The sequence below is a fragment of the Lichenostomus cassidix genome, chromosome 1, assembly GCF_008360975.1.
Source record: "Lichenostomus cassidix isolate B80296 chromosome 1, HeHo_3.0, whole genome shotgun sequence".
Lineage (NCBI taxonomy): Eukaryota > Metazoa > Chordata > Aves > Passeriformes > Meliphagidae > Lichenostomus > Lichenostomus cassidix.
In genome coordinates this window covers 110,559,826-110,581,937 of record NC_139479.1, presented here as the reverse complement: position 1 = coordinate 110,581,937, position 22,112 = coordinate 110,559,826, and the positions used below count along the sequence as shown (strand labels likewise).

General features: G+C 43.1%; 1 protein-coding gene across 5 annotated transcripts in view; it reads left to right on the top strand.

Moving 5' to 3' along the window:
• Positions 1-22,112, top strand: part of PTGFRN (prostaglandin F2 receptor inhibitor) — a 97,415-nt gene that overhangs the window by 64,655 nt on the left and 10,648 nt on the right. For 4 of the 5 annotated variants that reach the window (XM_085076159.1, XM_085076167.1, XM_085076152.1 and 1 more), the window contains 4 exons: positions 314-697; positions 3,983-4,408; positions 11,074-11,493; positions 20,957-21,064. In XM_085076159.1, coding sequence (XP_084932285.1) covers positions 314-697; positions 3,983-4,408; positions 11,074-11,493; positions 20,957-21,064 — 1,338 coding nt within the window. The remainder of the gene's footprint in view (positions 1-313; positions 698-3,982; positions 4,409-11,073; positions 11,494-20,956; positions 21,065-22,112) is intronic. The other variant, XM_085076177.1, reaches the window with a different exon arrangement.

Here is a 22,112-nt window from a genome sequence, read left to right as displayed (position 1 = left end):
GTGACATAAAGCCTGTGGTTGAGACAAAGCCTTCATGGACCAGTTGCTGTTGGGTTATAAAAATGCTCTTCTCCCTCCCTTTTTCCCCTCTGCCCTCATCACACATCCCTTGCTTGACTGATAATGTGTATTGCCCTTGTAATAGATCACTCAGCTCAATATCCAACAGGCATTTGAAGGCACAGCTACTGAGCCTCTTCAGAAGCTCCTGTTATAGAATGTGAAGTCCTGGATAACTTACAGTGAACTCTTTTTATTAAAAGTAACAAATAAAAAAAAATTTTGTTTGAATTTTTGTGTCTCTCTTTCCAAGCTCTAGATGTGGTCATCTCAACCAGCAATATGTCTGTGACCGAAAGAGACTCCCTGGATCTTACATGCAACATCACAACAGACAGAAGTGGTATTTTCCAAGCAGAGGTGATGTGGTATTTTTCTACATCACCTGATGACACCTTGTCAGATGCTCAGCTCTTGCTGAGCATGGACCATGATTCTGTTGTCAGTGATTCAACCCTCATCAGCCTCAGCCATGTGGACAGGAACTCCTATCGCCTCCTGGTGCGTGACGTGGATGTGGAGGACTCTGGCTACTACTTTTGTGAAGCTGCCATCTGGGTGCCACTGCACAATGGGAGCTGGCATAAGGTGGTGGAGAGGACTTCTGCACCAGTCAGCGTGGTGGTGACAGCACTAGGTGAGCGATTCTGCTGTCAGATTTCATGGGTAATGTATCACTTAATCCTTGGCCCCAGCAGAAAAGGGAGGGAACTTTGCAGAATCTCTTCTGCGTAAGTGTTTCTCTTGTTTGCATCTCTCATCTATATGTAGGGATCTCTTTCTCTCACATATAATATATATTTATCTTTATGCAAATAGCCTTAGAAGTAAAATTACCTGAGAGAAGTACTAAAAACGAAACTCTAGTAAAACTTCTTAAAAAGCCTATTGTTTTACAGATAGGTCTAGATATGTCAGCCTACCCAGTCTGTTCCCTAGTTTATTCTTGGGTAGATAATAGCTTCATTTTAGAGGCAATGAAACTCAGGATGGTGTTGCAGGATGCTGTAGGTAAGGTATCTGCACCTGCTAAAATTTACCAAGGATTGGTATTGTTGGAAGCATGAATGAACCTAGATGTGAACTGGCAGAGCTTGTAGCACTTTGTGGCTGTTCCCAGCTCTGTCTGGATGCAAGCATGCAGGCCCAAACCCTTTCAATGTACCCTTTCAGATCGTCTTGTCATGAGAAACTGGTGGTGCTGTCCAGTTACAAAGGCACAGCTCCTCCAACATAAAAGTGCTGAATGAGGCCAGCATATAGAGAGCCTGTTTTTCAGCAATAAATAGCTGTGCCATAAGGTTAAATCCCATCGACAATGACTTTAAATGTTGCATTTTAGCATTGTGCAGAGCAGTTGAGCCGTGGCCGTCTCCAAGTACACTTGTGATGTGTGCTAGAAGTGCACAAGTGATTAATGTCTTCATTTCCTGTCCTCATTCAGCCATTCAAATTGCACATTCAGCTTGTGAGTGTTCCCTCCTTCTCCCACTTGTGTGCATGTGCAGTCATGCATGTGTGTTCATGCGTGTACAGATGCGCTTGCATGCTAGTGTGTTCTCTTGTAGTGCCTGTACCTGTAGGGCTACTCCTTACTCTTTCCATTCCAATTTGGCATTATTTGGGAACAGGAGAGAATAAAATCTGCTTTTCAGCAGATGCAGATGCTTGGTTGCTAGGGGAGAGGGAAAGTGGAATAAATTTTCAGCATTTGAGGTTTTCAACTGCATCCAGAATTCACCAACTCCTCCTTCTTAATGGAAGTTAAGAGCTCCTGGAGTATTAAGTCGTTGAATTGTCAGTGAGGCTGTTCTTTGACAGCTGACAGAGTGGAGGAATGAGGTTTATCCAGCCAGCCTTTTATTCTTTCTAAATCCTCTGTTTGAGTGTCTGTCAGGGTGAAGCTCCTATCTGGAGTGGTGCTATCAAAGAGAAAACTCTCTTTTTAGGGTCCTTCCCCTGCCCGCAAATAAAACAAACCTGAAATGATTTTCAAAAACTTGAGATTCTTGCAGGTTTTTCCTTCTGGTGTCCCTGTCCAGAGAAGTGTACCTGCTTTCATAGTCTTTGTTACTGTGAAAATATTAGTTGTTCTTGAATGCCTTCCTTTTGTGTGGGGAAGGGGAGGCAAGGGGGAATGATGAGAGAATTGCAGAGTGTGAGCAATATATCATGAGGCCCTGGAGTAAACCAGTCTTTTGTGAGTGAGGAAGGAAGAGCAGTGATGCTGTAGGATCTATGGGGGGCTAACACCAAAAATGGGTTTTGGCCATCATTTATAATCTGTGCTTTGATGGTAGCAGAATTGTATGCATTTTCTTTTTATTTTGCCTTACTTACTCTGAAAATGTGCAGAAATCTCCACATGCTTGCTGGTATAGGTACTGCAGACTCTGCAAGCAGTGCTTCTATGATTTTGTGTTCCCTAACGCCACAGAAACTCCCCATCAGTGTTACCAGATTCTCTGAGGTCTGGTGTGTATTGATGCCCTTGTTCTTGCTAGATGCAAGGACACTGCATGCCTAACACAGGGGAGAGATCTTTTCTGCAGGCTGACATAGCAGCAGCCCAGCTTGCTCACTAGAATTGTTTTTATCCATTGCATCTGAACTCCAAAAGTGCATATGCACACACAGTTTCCACAGCAGTTCTATTAAGATGCTTTATTATCTTGGCTCGTTGGCGAGCTAAGCCTAAGTTTTAGCCTTGGATTGCCTTCTCTGTCCCAATTATAGCTTCGGTTAATTGTTTCTAGGAGGGCAAAATGCCAAGTAAAACATAAAGCAGGAAATAAATACAGAACGCTGAATACAGTTAGGCTGTAAAAGGCATGTGATGAGTATTGGCCGAACAGTTGGGAAGCTGGTCATTTTTCTGAATTATAGTAGACAGCAAGACAAAAATATTCTAATGCTAGTAAATAAATATGTATTTCCTTTGTGGTGTGAGGTTCTTGCTGTAATCTTTTTCCTTTACTATCTCTGTAGTCTGAGAGAAAATAGTCATGCGGCTCCCTTATCGCTTTTAGGCTTTGGGCAGCCAGCTATTTCAGATTTAAATACAACAGCCCCATTCTTAACCCGTGAAATTCAGGCACTGATTTTCCAGTGTGAGATATTCCAGCCTCACAGCTGTACAGCACATATTTCTCTATTCAGACTGTGCAGCTTTTCTGATCTACACTTCAACTCTTATCTTATCCTACTTAGTATTTATTGACCTGGGTAGCATTTAAACTGCTGACCACTGAAATGTATCATGCTCAGCTCTTGGTGTTGCCTCTGGCGAGTGCCAGTGGTGTCTTGTATCCCCTGGTTTGGGTCTCTGGGTGGGTGAAGTATTTGCTTTTTGAAGGACTGTTTTTTAACATGCTTTAACTATTTTAGAGACATGATGGGATTGTTAAGTGTGGAAAAGAAAGCATTTCAGGATGGGAGATGGCCTCTTATCCTGGAGAGATATTGGGGAAATGGGATGTCTCTGGTCAGTCCAAAGCTAGAGAATAGCCAGTGTCCTGCTGCAGGCTGCCTCAGGCATCTGACAGGTGCAAAAAGCAGCTGGCTGGGTTGAAACTGAACCCGCAGGTGGGTTCTTGGGGGCAGGCCTAAAGAAGGGAATTATTTTGCTCAACAAGATCTCTTAGTCCTGATTTTTTGGAAAGGTCTGACTAGACCTATGAAACAGAAGGTCTTGTTTGGAAGTGCAGACCGGGAGATACCTGTGTCAGACTGGTGCAACTCTGAGAACTAGAGTCCAAGTCCCCAGGTCTTGTTAGAAAAATGCATGTTCTGGCACTTGGCTTCTAGCTCAGGTGCTTTCACAGACTGGATGGTAGAAGTTAGTGTATATTCTAACAGGTTGTGGCCTTTTCTCCCTTCTTCTAACTTCTAACCTGCTTCTTCTGTGTTTCTTCTCCTGCAGAGCCAGACTATGACGTGTTCCTGAATGCCTCTAAAACACCCAAGTTTTCAGATGACCCCACAGAGCTGAATTGCAGGATCACAAACGTGCAGGACACCGAAGCAAACATCCGCTTCAGTGTTTCCTGGTACTACAGGCAGCCCTTGCCTGGTGATGATGTGGAGACAGAGGAGCTCCTGGCCACCATGGATGCAGACTGGACTCTGCTACCTGGGGACAGGGGCAGAGAGAGGATTCAGAATGGGGAAATAATCTTCTCTAAAAAGTCTGCTGACACCTTCAGTTTGAGAATCCAGTGGACTTCAGAAAGTGACAGGGGCGATTATTTCTGTGTCATCTCGGCGTGGAGTAGGCACCGTAACAATAGCTGGGTGAAGAGCAAGGATGTGTATTCTTCATCTGTCAACATTTTCTGGGCTACACAAGGTAGGAACTTGGCACCTGGGTGGCTGACAATAGGCTTGTCAGTCTGCTGATGGGCTTTGGAAATGGGGTTCTGTGTTTATGAAGGTTTAAAAACACCGTCAGCTTGTGTAAAGGCCTCTTATTTGTGGAGGAGAATAACTGCTTAACAGCACTCACCAGTTTTATGCAACAGTTTGGAGTGGAAGGGCAAAGGAAGTGATACCATCAAAGGAGAGTCCATCAAGCTGCTAAATCTTCCAGGAGCTGGGCTGGAAGTGGCAGAGGTTGTATTTAGCAGTGTTGCTGTTGTCATTGCCCACTTTCATGGCTCAGAGTACTTTGGTCTCTTTAGGATGCATCTTGCTGCTAACAACAGGGTTGTATTGAGGTGAAAAGAGGAATGTCACTTTGTCTTCTCTGTCTGACAGTTTGACAGTTGTGATTTTATTTTTCTCTTCTATAAGCCCATGTTTATAAGGCAGTTCTGAGGAAATTCATGGGCATAGTATTACCAGAGTATCAAAAAATTGGCTAGGAGAACAAAGTATTTCAGTGGTTTGCTTGGATCTTGACCTTTTTCAGGGAGAAGTGAACTTGCTGTAGTCAGTATTTCTGTGAGCATTTTTTAGAAGTTTAATAGTTACCTGAGTTGCTTAACTCTGGTTTAAAATGGGATCTCTGTTTTGTGGATGTCCTGTAGAGTGATACTGTTTTGGCTCAGAGTGAAATCATGCAAGAGGGTCTGTTGAAAAGGATCAGAAGGATTAGAGTAACCTAGGGTGTAATGTCTTTGGCAAAAATCTGTTCTTAGCTAAACTGCATTTATCTTGATAGATTTAACAGTCTAGCTTTGGCATCCACAGGCAGAGAGCTACATTTCAGAGACAAGCAGTTTGAAATAATTTTAAAGTTGTTTAGGCATAATCCCTAAACAGCAAATTGGAGATGATCTGCTGTGATTCTACTTCAGTGGAAAGAGAAGTGGTGAGCTGCTTGCTCAGTACTCCCTGCATCCCCAGACCAAGTGTGTGGCCCAGGGAGAGGTCTTTTTTTCTTTCCTGAAGCTGGCTTCTCCAGCAGGACTGAGAGCTCTCATTAATGCTGAATGTTGGCCACAATTAGTTCAGTGTTATGCCACAACACGGAGTGTGAGGATGTGCATGCAAGTGTAATGGATTGTTTCCTTCAGAGCAGCTAGAGAGACCAGCTGGAGTTGAAAAGTCTCAGCCTGTGTTGACATTTCTGAGGGAAAACAAACCGTGACAGGTGTGAACATTCCCTTGCTTCTGGTTTTGTTCCAGAAACTCTGCTAATTTTGCAGCACAAATGTAAATGTTATAGTCTCCATGCTGAAAAGTACGTTTTGTTGGCAGAACTTGGGGTTGGGGGATTTATTATGTGAAAGCAAGCTTTCCTACCAAAACCTTCTCCTCCTGAAAAAGAATGTTATATGGATATGAGGTGGGGAGGGCAAAATAGAGGTTATATTTCCCCTTCTCTTGCAGCCCTCAACTCCCCCTTCAGCAGTGTAGCCCCAGATGCCTCTCTCTGCTTGCCCTGTCCCCTGCTGAATCCTATTCCTGTGAGCTCCAGACTCAGCTGTGAGCCCAGTGCTGTAGCCAGCAGCTATGAAAGAGTTAATCTGCTGCTGCCTGTGCTCTCTGACTGTTGTTTTGACAAGTATCTCTGGTGATTTGAGTCCCTAACTGCTCCCAGTGCTTATAAAAGCCAGCAGCCAGGCTCCCACGTGTTTGCCTAAGGAGAGAGCAGAAATTTGCCTCTTCCTTGGATAGCTTATGCCTATATAGAGGCTTTTCTTCCATCTATTTCATTGCTTGCATCTTCTTTGTTGACTTTAGAGCAGTGTTTGGGGGGAGGACTTTGGAGAAATCTCACTTTGAAAATGGTTGTTCTGAGTTCTTGAGAAAGGAGAAATGGGTTTATATTGTCTGTGGGTCTCTCAGAAAAGAGGGGTGTTCAGAGCCTTTTCTCAAAATGTAAACATCATGTGAAGATGTCAAAAACCCTTTTTTGTGTATTGTGTAGTAAGTTGTGTGTTTGCCCATTTTAACTTGGGGTTTTATTGTCTCTTGTTTTCTGTTTTATCCTATGGGGACCAATAATACTCACACATCTTTCTGCTTACTCAGCTTTGCAAATGCAGCCAATTGCTATCATAGATCACTGTTGGTTTTGACATAGTCTGCCTGATATGTTTCTTCCCCTCTTCTACTTTCTTCCCTGCCAAGGTGACAAAGAAGGCATCTTTTTTTTGTCTCAGAAATTAAAAACATCAGTTGTATTATGTTTTGCTTATTTAGAGTACAAATTCCAGTCAGTGAAAAGGGGTAAAGGAAGGGAGGAAACCTTTTTTGACTGGCTCTGTAAATGATTTTCAAACCAGCAAAAAGGTTTGATATCCTAAAAGATAATTGTATTTATTAATTTGAATATGAGTACTGCCTACATTTAGAATGTTTGCAGTGGAATGTGAAATCAATGTTTTTTTCCTAAACCAGTGTTGTCAATTTTGGATCTGCATGGAGTACTTTGCAGAAGAGAACATTATCTTTTAATTGAAATTCCGAATCCCAGAGGTACTATTATTCGGGGTTTTGTTAATACTTCTGTCTTTAATTTACAAAATAATTATATTTAACATAATGTTACTTGTCCTAAATGTTTGCCCAGGCCTTCCTATCACACTTAATTGGGAGCAAGGGTGTCTTAATCTTTCAGACAGTCCTGTAAATAGAGAAAAGATAACATTCCTGCCACCTACTTTTCTTTATCACTGCTGGTGTATCACAGACACGTAGTACAGACTCACTGCTCCTCCTGAGCAAAGAAATCCCCGTGGCACTAAGCTGGTGTGGGTGCAGAGACAAGAAGGTGCCTGAAGTCAGGTATGTGCTCACATGCCAGGCTGCAGTGCAGGTTTTGGAGTGCCTGTTGTGCTTGCAGAGCTGCTTGTACCTCGATTGTACCTCGAGGTGCTGTGCAGCCACCTCCTCCTGCCACAGCAGAGCTGTCACTGCCTTAATGTCTGCTGCCTTCCCTGTACTTGCAGCCTCCTTCATGCACTGGGGGAGGAAGGAGCCTTTATGAACACTGAGATTCTTGTCAGCAGCCTCAAGTAGCACCATGAGGTTGCTGTTAGCCCAGGCAATCGAGTTGCTTTTCCAGCCAGAGCCAGTGCAGTGCAGGGAAGGTGATGGCTGTTTTCTAAAGTCTCCTTGCCCTTGGAGCTGGTAGGCTTCTCTAGAAATTTGGCTGGCTTAGATTAGGTGAAAACTGGTGTTGGTCACTACTCAGGAAGTGCTCTTGAAGCTGAGCACACACTTTGTGGTAGAGAGCAACAGGAAGATTACAGTGTGGCTTAACCACTTGGACTGGCCAGTGATGGAAGGCAGAAGCTTGCACTGCCAGGCTCCTAAGTACAGTTTACTCCAATTTTATTGGAATCATTTGGCTAGGATTTCTTCTGTTGCTAGCCCTCTGTCATGGAGGAGTGCCCAAGCTTTGGGTATGCTTTACTTAGGAACTCTTCCCTTCCCACTTTCCAGCATAGACTGCAGATTGCAGCCTCCTGTGTATGACCAGCCAGGGTGTGTTTTATTGTGCTTTTCATTGATGGAGCTTTACCAGAAGATGAGACTCCACGTGGGACTGCAGGCATGTGTGCAGAGAGGAAAGTGTGCAGAGTAGTGGTCAAGACAGACATTGCTTCCTTGGCAATTCCCAGAAGATCAGAAATGAGACCTTAGGCTGTAGTTCTTGGAAGAAAACGTTCATTTGACCTCTGTGGCTCATCTTATGCTGCAAGATCTGATGAGTAATTTCTGTTAGCATAGGAAACATGAAGAAACATTCCTTTCCCACTTAATTTTCCGTGGAGATTGCTGTTCTTTCTAAGCTAAGTGCCAGATCTTTGGGCTGCCCTCTTTCTCATAATGTGCACTCTTCCACACAGAGACAGCTACATGCTTTCCTAGGTGGGGGTGAAGGAGTGCTAATTATGTTTTGTCTGCTGCTACTGAAGGAGAACAATATTGGCACAGAACCAGAATGTTAAGAATGGTGATCTATGCTTTTCTAGTTGATAGGATATGGGACTTTTGTTGTTGTTGTTTTATTTTACTACATATGCAGGTCTCTGATATTACTGCTGATATAGAAACATCCCTTTGATCTTTTTTTGACTTTGTTGAAACAAGAAGCATTTAGCACCTGTATGTGCTGGCTTTTGTGTGCCCTTCTCTAATCTATTCCGGATTCTTATGGTCTAACATAAGAGGAGGTACCTCTTCCTTGTGTGTTCACCCAAACTAAGGATCTCAGGGGTTTTTAAAGGTAGAAAAACCCTTTGAAAGGACTTTCATAAGAATATATCTCCTTGCTCTCTGTTCAGCATCCTAATTTCTAATGCTTTTGAATTCTACCACTGTTCTCCATCTTCATCTCTGGGCCTCAGTTGTTCTCTTCCACGAGCTCTACCAATGCCATTTCTGCTGTTGTATCATGCTACCACCGCTCTTCTCTCCTTTTTCTTTACCAGAAGCACTTGGTAAAAGCATTTGCTATTGCCCTCAAATCAAGAAAGGATGTCTGGGAAGGAAATTTGCTCTGTCCTTGTAGGGGAAAAGACACTGCCCTTTGTGTTCCTGCCTGACCTGTGGCTCAGGGAGTAGTGGAAGTTGAGGTGTTTGAAGTTGAGGTGGCAGGGAGAGTTACCTCAGCTGTAGCTGTACTGCTCTGAACATGTCAGGGTATTTAGTCTTAAGCACATGTACCAGAGACCAAATGCAAAACTTCCTTTCTGGTGTCTAGGACCCAGTGCTCTGATGTGAAGATCAACACCGTAAAGAGCATTTAAATAAGGAGGGATTTTTGCCCAGAGCCTCCTCGTATGGCCCAGAAAGCAACAGTGTGTGCCAGAGAAGTATAACTAGCTGTTTGTGCTTCTGCTTTTGGGTCAAAATATAATTGCCTACTATATTCCTAAAACGTGTGAGAAGCTGATCTGTGCTGGGCTCCTAAATATGAAGAGTGAAATATCAGAGTCTCATAGACACAGAATGAGGACAGAAATGGATTTGAAGTCTGGAATCTGATATCTGATGAGTCTTTTCACAAGGGAGAGGAGAATGTCTCCATACAACTTCAATTGTGATTGTACCCTGAGTGCCTAAATGTGCAACTCTTATATTGTCACTTGCCTAGTGGGTGGAAGTGTGAGGGGGGTTTGGTGTGGAGTATCAAATAATTCTGTGCTCAGCTAGACCACTAGAAGCATCTCAGCCTTCACTGCTCCTGCTGTTTCTTTATATAGCTTTGCACTGTGATCTGCTTTATACAGTACTGATTTAAAGTTGTCATACCAGGTTTCTCATCTTGTGGGCTGTGTTTACTCATTGTGAAAACTGCTGCTTGAAGGCAAAACACTGCAAAATGTAATCTTGACAAGTATCTTGTTGCTCTTGTGGGGAGGACATAAATATTACTGCATTTAAGTTCAGTTTTGGGAAATGTGTTTCAATCTCACCATTGCTTATTTCCCTTTTCCCGAGAAGTTTCGCCTTGCATAAAGGGGATCTGTGTAGTTTTTTTAAAAATGGGTCTACACTCATTTTTGTTTTGGTAGAATGGTGAAAGGAGAATATGGTGCAGCAAAGTCCAGAGAGTTGAATTGGCTGTAATTTGCAATACTGTTACTTTTATGTATTCTGCCCCAGCCCTCCCTTCCTTAGGAAGAACCTTGATGTACTGCATGTCTTTTCATCACAATGCCAGGAAACTAGCAACTCCCTTTCCTTTTATCTGATTCTGATTTCAGTCACTCCTCATTTTCTCAGTTTCTCACTGTGAGCTTGTATTTTGTGTGTCTTGGAGCTGTGCTCCGAGATGTATAATTTTCCCAAACCCTGTAATTAAGGGATTCTTGGGATTGAGGAGCCAGCAGAGAATGGAGAACAAATGGAAGGAAACTGAGCAGTAAGTGTTGCTGGAATTCTTGATGTCAAGGCTTCTGGTAGGCTTGTATGCAAGTAAATGTATGAGAAGCAAGGGGAAAAAAAACTGATATGGAGGCAGAGATGTGCCTAACTCTTTCAACACAGGTGTGTATGCATATGGGGATGCCTGGAGTGGAGACTTCTGTTACCACCAACTTTTGTCATGTGTTTTCAGCTGAATGTGTCTGGATTGCTGTTAGGGGATTTTCCAGGGAAATAGAAGATGCTACACTAAGTGCTGCCAGTTCAGAGAGTGGCAGCTTTTGTCATTAGTCATGAATACTTCAGTAGTGTCCTTATACCCCGTTACTGAGGGTACTCTTCCAGAGCCAGTATAAAACTGGGACTCTGAATCTTGTTTAATATATTTACTCTTGAATAAAACAATCGTGGGGATTCCGTCTTGTCACAGCCTGTGTATTGCATTATCTGTTCGGTATTTGGTGTTTGTTTGAGTTTGTGCATCTTGACCCAAACTGTTGTGTACCTGTGTGTGTGTGCACTGTTGAGTAGCATTCTAGGCTGTCCACATGGTTAGATAAATGTGCTGAGATTTGTTTCTCTAAAAAACCAATTTTGCCTGTTTGTAATCTTCTAGGTTGAAAGGTGCTGCAGAAATGCCCATATGTATTTGTTAACCCTCTCTTGCTGCTTATTTCCCTCCCTCTTCAGATTACACCCTTACAGTGGAGGCGGTGAAACTGAAGCCATTCTTTGTAGCAGGCCACACCTTTGAGATGACATGCAAAGTGTCCTCCAAAAACATCAAGACGCCGCGCTACTCCGTGCTCATCACGGCTGAGAAGCCCTTCACGGATCAGTCGAACCCCAACGGCACCACGCGCATCATCTCCCTGAACCAGGATTCCGTGGTGCGGCTGGAGGACTGGACAGACCAGACCCGTGTGGATGGGGTGGTCCTGGAGAAGGTGCAGGAGAACGAGTTCCGCTACAGGATGTACCAGACCCAGATCTCTGATGCTGGGCTCTATCGCTGCGTGGTCACCGCCTGGTCTCCGGGCGGCGGTGGCATGTGGCGTGAAGCGGTGAATGGCTTATCCAACCCTATCCAGATAGACTTCCAGACATCAGGTTGGTACAGAACCTGGCAGCTGTGTGGCTAAGCCAGAAAGGGAGAGAATTCTGTGGTGCTTTCCCATTGATTTCCCCGTGTCTCAGAAATACCTACTCTTTGGAACAAATGGTATGATGGCTGAGAGCTGTGCTTGTCTCCTTTGGTGGTACTTGTGTCCTTTGTGCTATTGATTGTTTACAGAAAGATGTTTAATGAATTGGCTGTAATCATAACCCCTGGGTTTTTCTCTACTAATGCAGCTTTTATGGTCCTGCAGGCTGAGAGCTGGTTCTCAGTATGGAGCAACTGCTGCTGCATTTGCCAGCTGTATCACTAGATTGTTAATAGTGGCTGCTCTGGAAGAACATTAATATAAACTGGATTTCTGTTCCAAAACAGACTCTATTAGCATAGCTTTAAATTCCCTGAGTACACCTCGCTGTTGATGTAATTGCAGAAAATGGTCAGGTCAGGGTAACATTTCAGCCATCTCAGTAAGCGTATTCTGCCACTGCAAGACCTTAGAGGTCCCTTGCGGCTGAACTACGGAGTTCCACAAATTGGGATGAATTTCAGTACCCTGAAGGACATCCTGTTCCTCAGTTGCTTGCTGAAACCCTTACCTTCAGCTGCAACAAAGCCTGCCTGTTGAGATTTTTCTACAGAAATGTACCCATCCTGATGTAATGTTGGAGGGAGGGAGAGATGGATGGCATTGATTTGGATTATCAGAGATGCATGTTAACACTGAGTTCCTGTCATGGTATATTGTTGGGGAGTGCAGTGGGAGCTGTTTTTATAACACTGGTGCACATGTGAGTGAAGGGCTCATCTTGTGATTTGATAAACCAAGCTGGTGGGGTTTTGAGCAGGTTTTTCGTGCTCATATTCCTCTGGTAATAGTGGGCTGTAGCATATTTAAGAGCTGTATCTGTGTCTGTGCAAGAGCAGCCTGACTTCTGGTTGCATCCATAAATAAGGTAATTGTTCTTGATGATGTGGTTCCTAAAAACTGAACTTGCTTATACAAGGCACACTGGGAAAAGGACAGGGGCTGAGCATAGGAGGACAGCCTGGCAATGAGGATGTCCTTTGTAGGAAGCTTTGAGATGTAGCATCCTGATACAAACCCTAATGAAGATGTAGCTTTGAGCTAAGCTGGCCAGACAGATGGCATTGACTCAGCTTCTTTCAGTTTTAGGTAATTTCTCAAGATGGTTTAGTGGGCTACAGTTTTAGCCTTATTACTCTTCTTGTTGGTCAGACACAGTGGGAGAGTAGCATTTGCAAAGAGGGTGATAAAAGAAACCAGCAAGAATGAAATCTGCCCCAAGCCCCACCCTTCCCCTCCAAGCTCTTATGTGGAGGCTTTCCTGCACAGAAGTGGTGGTTGGTGCCTCTCCCAACATTGCTTGTCTTTGAACTCCCATCCAAAAAGTTTGGTGGGATGCTATTGATACCCAGGGTTCAGAGGGAAACCTGCGAGCAATGCGAGGGAGGGAAGTGTGCGTGTTGTAGTCTTGAGTTCTTTTTGCTGTCAGCCTCTCCTCCCAGCCCTTCACCCAGATAGGATTTCTGGAGCGTGGAGTGAAGAAAGGGAGGCAGCATGTAGAAGTGCCCTGGGAATGTGTGAATTCCAGTAGCAGGGCTGGAGCATGGGGAGGGAGGGTCCTGAAGCCTTGTCAGCCTTTCATTCTTTGCAAAAGAGTGAAGAAAGAAATGAGATCCCAGGCACAATTTGCTGGAGTGCTATATCCCAAAATAATCTTGGCATGTAGCAAAAACTGCCCTGAAATACCTGCAATTTTCTTTAATTGATGGATGAACTTTGTGTTCTTCAGTTGTTAGTCAGATATCTCTGCTGGATATTCACCTCTGGGCATGATGAGAACATGTGATGAGCACAGTTAGAATGCACTAATGTAGAATTATTATTTGGGAAATCATCTGGAATTAAGTATACAAGACAGAAGATGTTTTGTGGGTGTGTTACTTTGGTTTTGTTTGCTGAAACCTCCTGTCTTTGATGCAAACTGAGTCAGGGAGCCAGAGGTAAATGGCAAAGTTGTGGAGCAGCTATAAAAGCACAGCTCAGATATCACACCCTTCTCTTGAATCCTGTGGCACAAGCAGCTGTCAAACTTGTTCTTCAGAATAAAGAAGTCTGTGCCAGAATTTCCCTAATGGGCATGGTGAAAGGCAGAACTGCTGAAGGAGCTAGTTGTTTCTAGGGAGAATATCCCCCCCAAAACTGGAAGGAAGATACTAACAGGAAAGGTGCAGAAAAAAAAGAGGGGCATGCAGCTTTCCAGGCAACTTGGGGGGAAAAAAAAAAAAGCTGGGGAGCACTAGTGTGCTAAATCCTGAGTTATAGGGACGGTGGGGTGTGGTGAATATTTTCTGTTTGTCCCTGATAGGAAAACTGTTAACAAGTCAATTGCACTGATTTCTCCGAGTGTAACAGAAAGACAACTTAGCTATAACTGCTGGAGGGAATATAATATGGCAGTGTAATTTTGAAAAATAGGATGTGTTCCAGTCTCCTCCATACTTTGAAGTCTCGGGCTTGGGCAGCTTTTTCAGCTTGCATCATGGCTGTTGGAGTGGGGCAGGGATCAATATGGAAGCAGCATTTTCAGCAAAAGGAAGCCCTTAAAGGGTTTTACGTGAAGCTTTTAGTCTTAGGAGGAATTTCTTTCTCAGTTGTTTTTATTGATTCCCCTTTGATGGGGGATGGTGAGGCTTGCTGGGATTGGAAATCCTTCCCTCCAGTTTGACTCTCTCACAGATCTCTCTGAGCTGAGTGATGTTTCAAAGAGGGGTTTTCAGCATGCATACACGTTGTGCAATGTGATCTCTCTGAATGGCAGGGGCCTGTGAGCTTTTCATATATGAGCTGGGGACTGCACACGTGAAACTTCAGTGTTTCCTGCCACAATAGGCTTGAAATGTGGCAGTGCTCTGGAATGTTTTTCCTTGAACATCTGTGGAAAATGTCTTGCTCAGATTCTTTCCATTCAAGGCAGAACTTGCTGGCTGCAAGCAGAGATCTCCTCTCTTCTTTCTCCACTTGCTGTTGCAGAGGGATGTATTTATTCCATTTGGTTAACGATCTGAAATGTTAACATGAAGGCGTTTGTTTGAAAACACCCTGAACTAAAAAAAAGGAAATGTGCATTTTGTCCACTGGACTATATGAACTGGAAGTGAGTGTGAGGGGGTGTGGTGAGGAGGAGCCTACTAGGTCATTAGTTTTCAAATATTCAATCAATGGCAGATTGTTCTCTGCTGGATATATTTTAAGACCCGAGAGGATCTTGTGAATCCTCTGGCATGACCTCATGAATAACATGGATCACTAGGCCAGTTTCATGAAACTAATGCCATTTTGTATGTCCAGCTGCTGTAAGCAAAATAAGCTTATCTGGGGGACAGGGGAAGCTGTCACATAGGAAGAATTTAATATTCCTCAGTGCCTTTTTTTTGGTTTTGTTTTCCTGTTGTAGGACAGAGATGTTCTGCCTTTTCTTTTTTAAAGGTTGCCCAGTGATGTGAGGAGCAAGAGCAGCTGCCAGTGCCTGTGTTGAAATTTTCTTGTAATTTCATTGCACTGTTTCTACTCCAGTGCATCCTCTCTCCTCCCAAGTTATTGGTTGATGCATGTGTGCACAGCTTTTCTTTCAGCCTGTCTTCTGTGCCTTTCTGTTCTTCTCAAGCCAGTGTACAAAGACAGCTTCATAAACTCTGCTTTGGCATTTGTCCTTTAGTTTTCAAACCCTGTTACCATGAACTGGGCAACCCAGGTTAGTGTTTAGAATGTCTGCCTGCTACACCTTCACACAGATTTCCACAGAAGTGACTTATTTTCCTTTCCCTTGAGTGAAGCAGGGAGAAGGAAGCTTTTAATCTCATGTTAAGAACTTTGTTATGAGAGAGAGCCATTTGGAGCTTGGCTGTGCTCTGTGCTGTCTTCCCTCTGTGCCATTCAGCAGAAAGTTCTGGAGAGGCAAAAATAAAAGAGAACTTGTAAGGGAAACATCTCAATGAAATCTTCAACTCTGGATTACATCTGCATGTGAGCTCATTGCACAGCAATGTATTATCATGCACTTTGGAAGAAGCTGAGATAAACCAAGAGCTGCTGAAATATGAGCTGAGTATTGATGTTGAGATTGCAATTAAAATGAAATGATGCCCTGCAATGACCCCGAGAGATACTCAATTTCAAGGAAGGCGAATAGAAAGATTCTTAAAGGAAAGAAAGCTTAATCACGGAAATGAATGAAAAGCAGTGCAGCAGAAACTCTTTGGCAAGAAAGGCTGGTATTTTCCAGCCACTGTTAATGGGCAGGAACGTGCTTTGTCATTGTGTGCCTTTGTGCATTAATTTGTAGCTGGAAGTAGAAACCACAGACTTAACTACTGAGGGCTTCTTCCCGTAACAGCTATTATGAGGCTTGGGGTAAAGCGTGTTAGGGAACAGCTCCATGAAGAAGCAGGGAAAGGGGCAGGGGTCTGGAAAAGTGTAGGTGAAGAAACTTCTTATCTGGAGAAAAGCAGGTCATGGGATTCTTAGTTGAAGAGTGAATGATTTGGTGCCGGGGCAGAGATGAGTAATATTCTGGACGATGCAGAACTTGTGGGTTGCACCACTTGTTTTCCCCGTTGTGGTCTGTGGTGCTGTCTGATTGCAAGCAGGGAAGCTGCATGGAGGAGTTCCAGCTCCCCTGGTCAGTAATGGACTGGGCACAGGCTTCTTGGGGGGAACAATCTGCCCTGAGTCTGTGTTGTCATCAGATTACTTGGCTATCCTCTGCTCTATTTGTCTGGGAAGTAAAAGTAGCTTGTGTCTGTGGGGGGACTGTACCTTATTTTTGCAGAGAAGTACAGGGTAAAATGATAATCCAAGAAGACAAAACATCACCTAAGACCCTAGATAATTAGGACCTCCTCTGTTACGGGTCTGGATTTTAACTGGCTTTTGGTTTTATTATCTTTCGTTTTCCCATTTTTCTTGCAGATTTGAAGTGTTTGGATTACTGAGCAGGGGAAGGAAAGCAGGGAGAATGGGGTGACATTGGGTAAATAGGGCTCAGAGTTTTTCTCCAGTGTAAATCCTTAAGTTGAATAAATTAACTCGATCAACTTGAACTCCTCTTTTCCACCCTGCAGTGTAAATCTGATTGAGCACAATGTAATAAACAAAATTTAATTCAGTTTGCAAACACTTTTTCCCTTAATTTTTATACATAGAAGAATTAGCATAACACTTTTTAGCTGAAAATTGTATCACTATAGGATCTGGCTCCTGGAGTCTCCTTCCTGGTGACATGAAATCAGCAGTTTGAGCACCGAGATCTAAAATAAAAGGGAACATTCAGAGAAAAGTACACTGTACAAGTCCTGATTCTGGAACCTGGTTTCTGTTTAAGCACCTCTGGATTTGGACTAATAAACTTCTAACCTCAGTTTCTCTACTTTCTGTTTAAAGTTATGTAGTGTTTTTCAAGTGTTCAGGAGTCAGCTCTGAAAACTTTCACTGTCCTGACTGCAGATGCTTTTTAATATAAAATTTTTGTTACTTGAATATGGAACAAAACTTCTTTTAAAGAGTTTTATCTAAGCTTACATAAAGCCTTACTTATAGCAAGGAACAGATATTTTGGCTTGTTTTAAATCAAAGGTCTCAGCAGAATATGGCAATTTATGATGCTCAGCTCTTACAATTGGGAATGCTGGTTTGTTTTGTAAATCTGTGCTCTTTAGCTTCCAAATTATCTGAGGGAATGACAATTATCTTCAAATCTGAAGTTATTAAAATCCAGTTATTTCTCAGCTTTCAAGCTCATGAACAGCTTTTCAGCATTTAACTTTGCTTTGTTCTTGATGAGTTTTACAGGTCATGCTTGATCTGTCAGCCCTGCAATTGAAACTAAACTCTGGTTTGTTTATTCTCCCGAGTGACCAGCAGGTGCCAATAACAGTATTTCAAACTGTTAAATGCAGGTGGCAAGGTGACCAAAGCCACATCATCTGTTATCTGCAGAGCTCTGTTTTTCTCTGTGTTAATGTAGCATGAACTCATCTCTCATTGAAGGAGAGAGTTCCTGTCACCTCCCCAACCCTTCCTGTGACACTGTAAGTGCTTGAGTGTGACGATGCTGAGACCCTGAGTCAGTGTCTGCTGGGAGTTGCCTGTTTAACCACATACCTGTGTCTGTAGCCTTGGTGTTGAGGTGTTTGGCCTTTTTTGTGTGGTTTTTTTTTTTTTTGTTTTGTCTTGGAGGGCAAAAATGTAAAGTACTTGGGGGTTTGAGTACTGAACCTTGCTTGGTGAGGTCCAGATCCTGGGCCTCTTGAACACTGGGTGGGGGAATGGGGCACTCGGACAGCCTCCTGCTTTTTTAGGTTTTGTGAGAGGGGGAATAAGTCTCTGAATTTGCTTTATTCTGTGCTTTCATGCCTGAAGCCGAGGGCATGGGTATGTGGGCAGAACACCTGAGATACACCCAAAGAAGACATATAACCTTAGAAAGCTGCAGCCACATAGTTTTCAAGAGTGAACTGAGAAGCTTTCATTGTGATTAATCTTGCTTAGGTTTAAAAAAAGATGAAATGTTGTTTTCCCTTTTCAGCTGGAGAGGGAAGAGCACAACCCCTGAAACATCTCTTGACTCTTTGTTGATATCCAGTTCTAGCACAGGACAGTGATTTCTCCCTGGAGGTAGAGATGGTAATTTGCAGGAGATGTTACCTCCTAGGGAAATAGCTAAAGGGAAAGAACTGTTTGTCTCTTACCAAGGGGAAGCACAATCCTGAAATGCCAGTGCAGCTGATGCCTTGGAGCCTTCCTGCCCAGGAAGCTTTGGCTCTTTGTGGGGAGACCAGGTGGAGATGTGCTTGGTGACCCAAATTGAGGAGTGTGTTGGGAGTGCTGTATATCCATCATACACAGCTTTTCCTGGCTGAGTGACCAGCCAAGCTCAGTTTTTACCCTTGTGACATGCAGTGGCCAGGAGTGCTCTGACCCTGCTCTGCATTAGTGGTTTGTTGGTGTGCCAGGGTGTGAGGGCAGTGTCTGTTGAGTGCAGGAGGTACCTGGACTTTCAGCCAGGAAATAAGGCCTGAAAAATCCAGTGTACCCTCTGTCTTTCCGTGTTTAACCTGCCAGGGCAGGGATAAGGTAGCCCATCCTTAGCCCGACAAAGCTGGAATCACACAGTTCATCTTTCTTGCTCAACCCCTGCCAGCATCCAGCCAGGACACAGCCTGTTTGCTGGAGTGGAGCATGTCCTGTATTCCTGACATGATGTCAGGAATAGACTTAGGATAGACTCTGAGCTATGGACTGTATCAGGATTATTATGGTACTGTTCTGCCTTTGATCAGTGCAGCAGAGGGAATGTGCTGGGAATGCAGGGACGTTCCTAGCAGATTTTGACAGTCTCTTTGTCTCTTTTCTTTGACAATTCACACACAGCTTGAGACTTTTCTGCTTATAGTTGGCTGGAGTGCCCTGGTCCACGGTGCCTTTAATCCCCTGGGACCTTGAACTTCTGTCTGCACAACTCCAAACAAAAGGATGGAAAATGTCTTGTTTTATCTGGAGACAAATAATCAAATAGGCTGCAAGGGGAATATAGTTTGGCGTGTCTGCGAATGTCAGGAAATAAATTGAATTCACACAAAACCAGTTTAGATAGATGCTGAAGAAACAATCAGATTAATCTTTGTTATTTCCTAAGAAAAGGATCCCATCAAGCTGAGCTTAAAGCTGCAGCCTGCTTGTGAAGTCACTGATCTCAGTAATCTGGATCTCTTATTTCATTAAATATGTTTTAGCATAAACATGTAGGAGTCTTGATTGGTAATCCATGTGTAACCTCTATTGCATCTCAACCACCCTTTTATCCTTGCTTGGTTGGGTAATTTGCAGTATTAATTTTAAGAGAGATATTCTAGTGTCAAAATGGATGCCAGACTCTCAGATTATATGTCTGCATACTGCCCTTGTGTACAAAAGTAAAACTGCTGCCAGGGCAGAGGAGAGGGTTGGTGGAAATTGGGGGGGGTGTAATTTTGAAAGCTGGAGGAGTAATTTGCATTGCAGTTGGAATTAATTCCCTAGCATGCTGTGTAATCTCTGTTGACCAAAACAAGCCAGGCGCTGGTAGTCTAGAAAAGTTGCACCAAAAATTGTAGCTCTAACTTCATGATACATCCAACTTCTTTCCAGAACCTCAGTTTGGAGATGATGTGATAAGTGTGTGCCATGTGGTGAGCTATCAGCGTAGCTTTCCACAGAAACCTGTTGAGAGGGCAAGGCACAAGTGGGTTTTCTTGGATGGTTTCCTTAAATGTTCTTCATTAAAAGCATTGTTTGCCACTGGTCTTTGATGGATTTGAAATATATGGTTCTTGTACTGAAAGAGTAGCATGTAAGAGTGGAGGAGAGCAAATAAACAGCTTTTCTTTCCTCCCAAGCCACCTTTCTATGCTTGGTGTTCCTGCTGCTGTGCCAGAAGTAGGTGAGCCAGGTAATAATGGGAGTTCAGGAAGTGTAAAAAGGGTTCCTTCTTAATCTGAGTCCCAAGTTTCTTGGGTTACCTGGCCCTTTCCCCAAAGTCATCCTGGAGGTCACTGTTGTGGTCAGCTTTCCTTCTACTCCTCTCCTTCACCTTCTTTAGAAGAGAAATCACTGAGGTATTTTGGTACATTCTTCAGTTTCTGCCCTGTGAAATAGAGAGTATTAACAATGCTGGCACATCTGAGGAGTTGTGATTTTTTTACTTTTGCACCAGAGATGCAGCTATTGTCAAAATTTGGGGAAGTTTTGGTTTTTAACTTATGTACCTCAGAAGTCAAAACATCACAGTGTTGTTGTGGTGTCTGAGTATTTCAAAGCAGCCTAATGGTTTTCATTGATATCATCACCACTTTACAACTGAAGGAGTTACTGTACCCTTGGGCTTTGAGACATCTTCTACAGAAGAAGCTACGTGTGGCAAAGCCTGAAGGAAAACCCACAGAAAAGTATTATCAGATGCACTACTTGTATTGTCTGAGTTCCACTGTAGAATCGTCGGTATTGTTAAGATACTGTTTTGCTTTAACTTGAATTCCTACTGACAGCCTCAACAAAAAGATCCATTCTGGATTAGCCTGAAAGCATGAATTCCCATACTCTTAAAGGAGTCACCAGTGGAAGACCAGCTCCCTTTGTGTTGGACAGTAGAAGACAGACTTGGGCAGCAGCCTGTGTGTTGGGTGACACATCTGATGGTTTGGGTACTTTGTCTTAGTACAGGATTTAATGGCTAAAAATGAAAAACTATTTTATAAAAGACTTAAATGGTTCCTTCTCCCTACTTCAGAGTTCTGTCTCCACAAACTAGGAGAGAATACTTCAAAAATGTGCAAGGAAGGGGTTGGACACTGAGGTAAAGCCTGTCATGAATAATTGTGGTTTCTCTTTTCCAGGTCCTGTGTTCAATGTCTCGGTGCATTCTGACAGCCCGACCATTTACCAGGGTGAGGTGGCAGATTTGCTGTGTATTGTCACAACGGAAGGAATGCCACTTGAGCCAGGTATTTCAGCAAAATTATTTTGCTTGTAATTCATTTGACTTCAGCAGGCAGAATAACATCAGCAGTTAACAACCCTACATCCTTTGGGTGAGGCTGGAGAGTTGAGAACCAATGCTTCTGTAGAACAAGATAAAAACAGGAGAGTGTGCTTGCTTTACACAACTCAATTTAAAGGAAGTTTTTTTCATTTCACCTTCTGAGGGGAGTGGGAAAAAAGTTTCTTAGTGTTAAATCCCCCTCTGGTGTCCCCACCAAGTGACCCCACTGCAGAGGCAATCTAAACACACAACCACTAGATGGGCCCTGAAAGCTATTCCTGGTCCCTTTAAATGCAAAGGAAGTCTATTGGCTAAACCATTTAGGAGAAAATGGTTATCTGTAAAGAAATCTTAAACACCTGGCCAGTCAGCTTCACACTTCAGAGTGGATTTAAGAGTTCAGGTAAATCTAAAAATCATAATAATTGACTGCTGCAGCCTAAATGCCAAAATGAATGTTCATTGCCTTTGGAGTTGGGCATCCTTTTTCATGTGGAAGAAAGAAATACAGTACCTAGTTCCTGTGAAAAGGGTAGCAGACACTTTAAAAGCAAATTTTTATGGAGACCTAAAAAGTTCAAAGAATTGCTCAAAACCTAGCTGCTCGCCAAGCATTGTCTGAGCTGCTTTTCATCAAAATGATGTGAGAGTAACTCTGTCTTACACCCAAAGTTTGGGTTTGGAGCGAGTTTAGTTTTATATATATATGAATATAAACATCTCTTTAAAATAAACCTACAAATATATATGTAAATATAAATGAATATATCTAAATGTAAAGATGTCATGATTCATTCCAAACTTAAAAGTCTACACATAAGCCACTACAAAAGAGGTGCTGTGCAGAAAATATTACTTATGAAGTAGTAGCTGATGAGATGAAGTACCAGGCTTAGTAAAGGCCCATCACTTTGAAATTACGAGATGTCTGTTCTACATTAAATCTGAGCGTGGCAGGGAAGCAATTTGCTAGATTACAGTTGTGTGCTGCCTGTGAAAAAATGATAGAA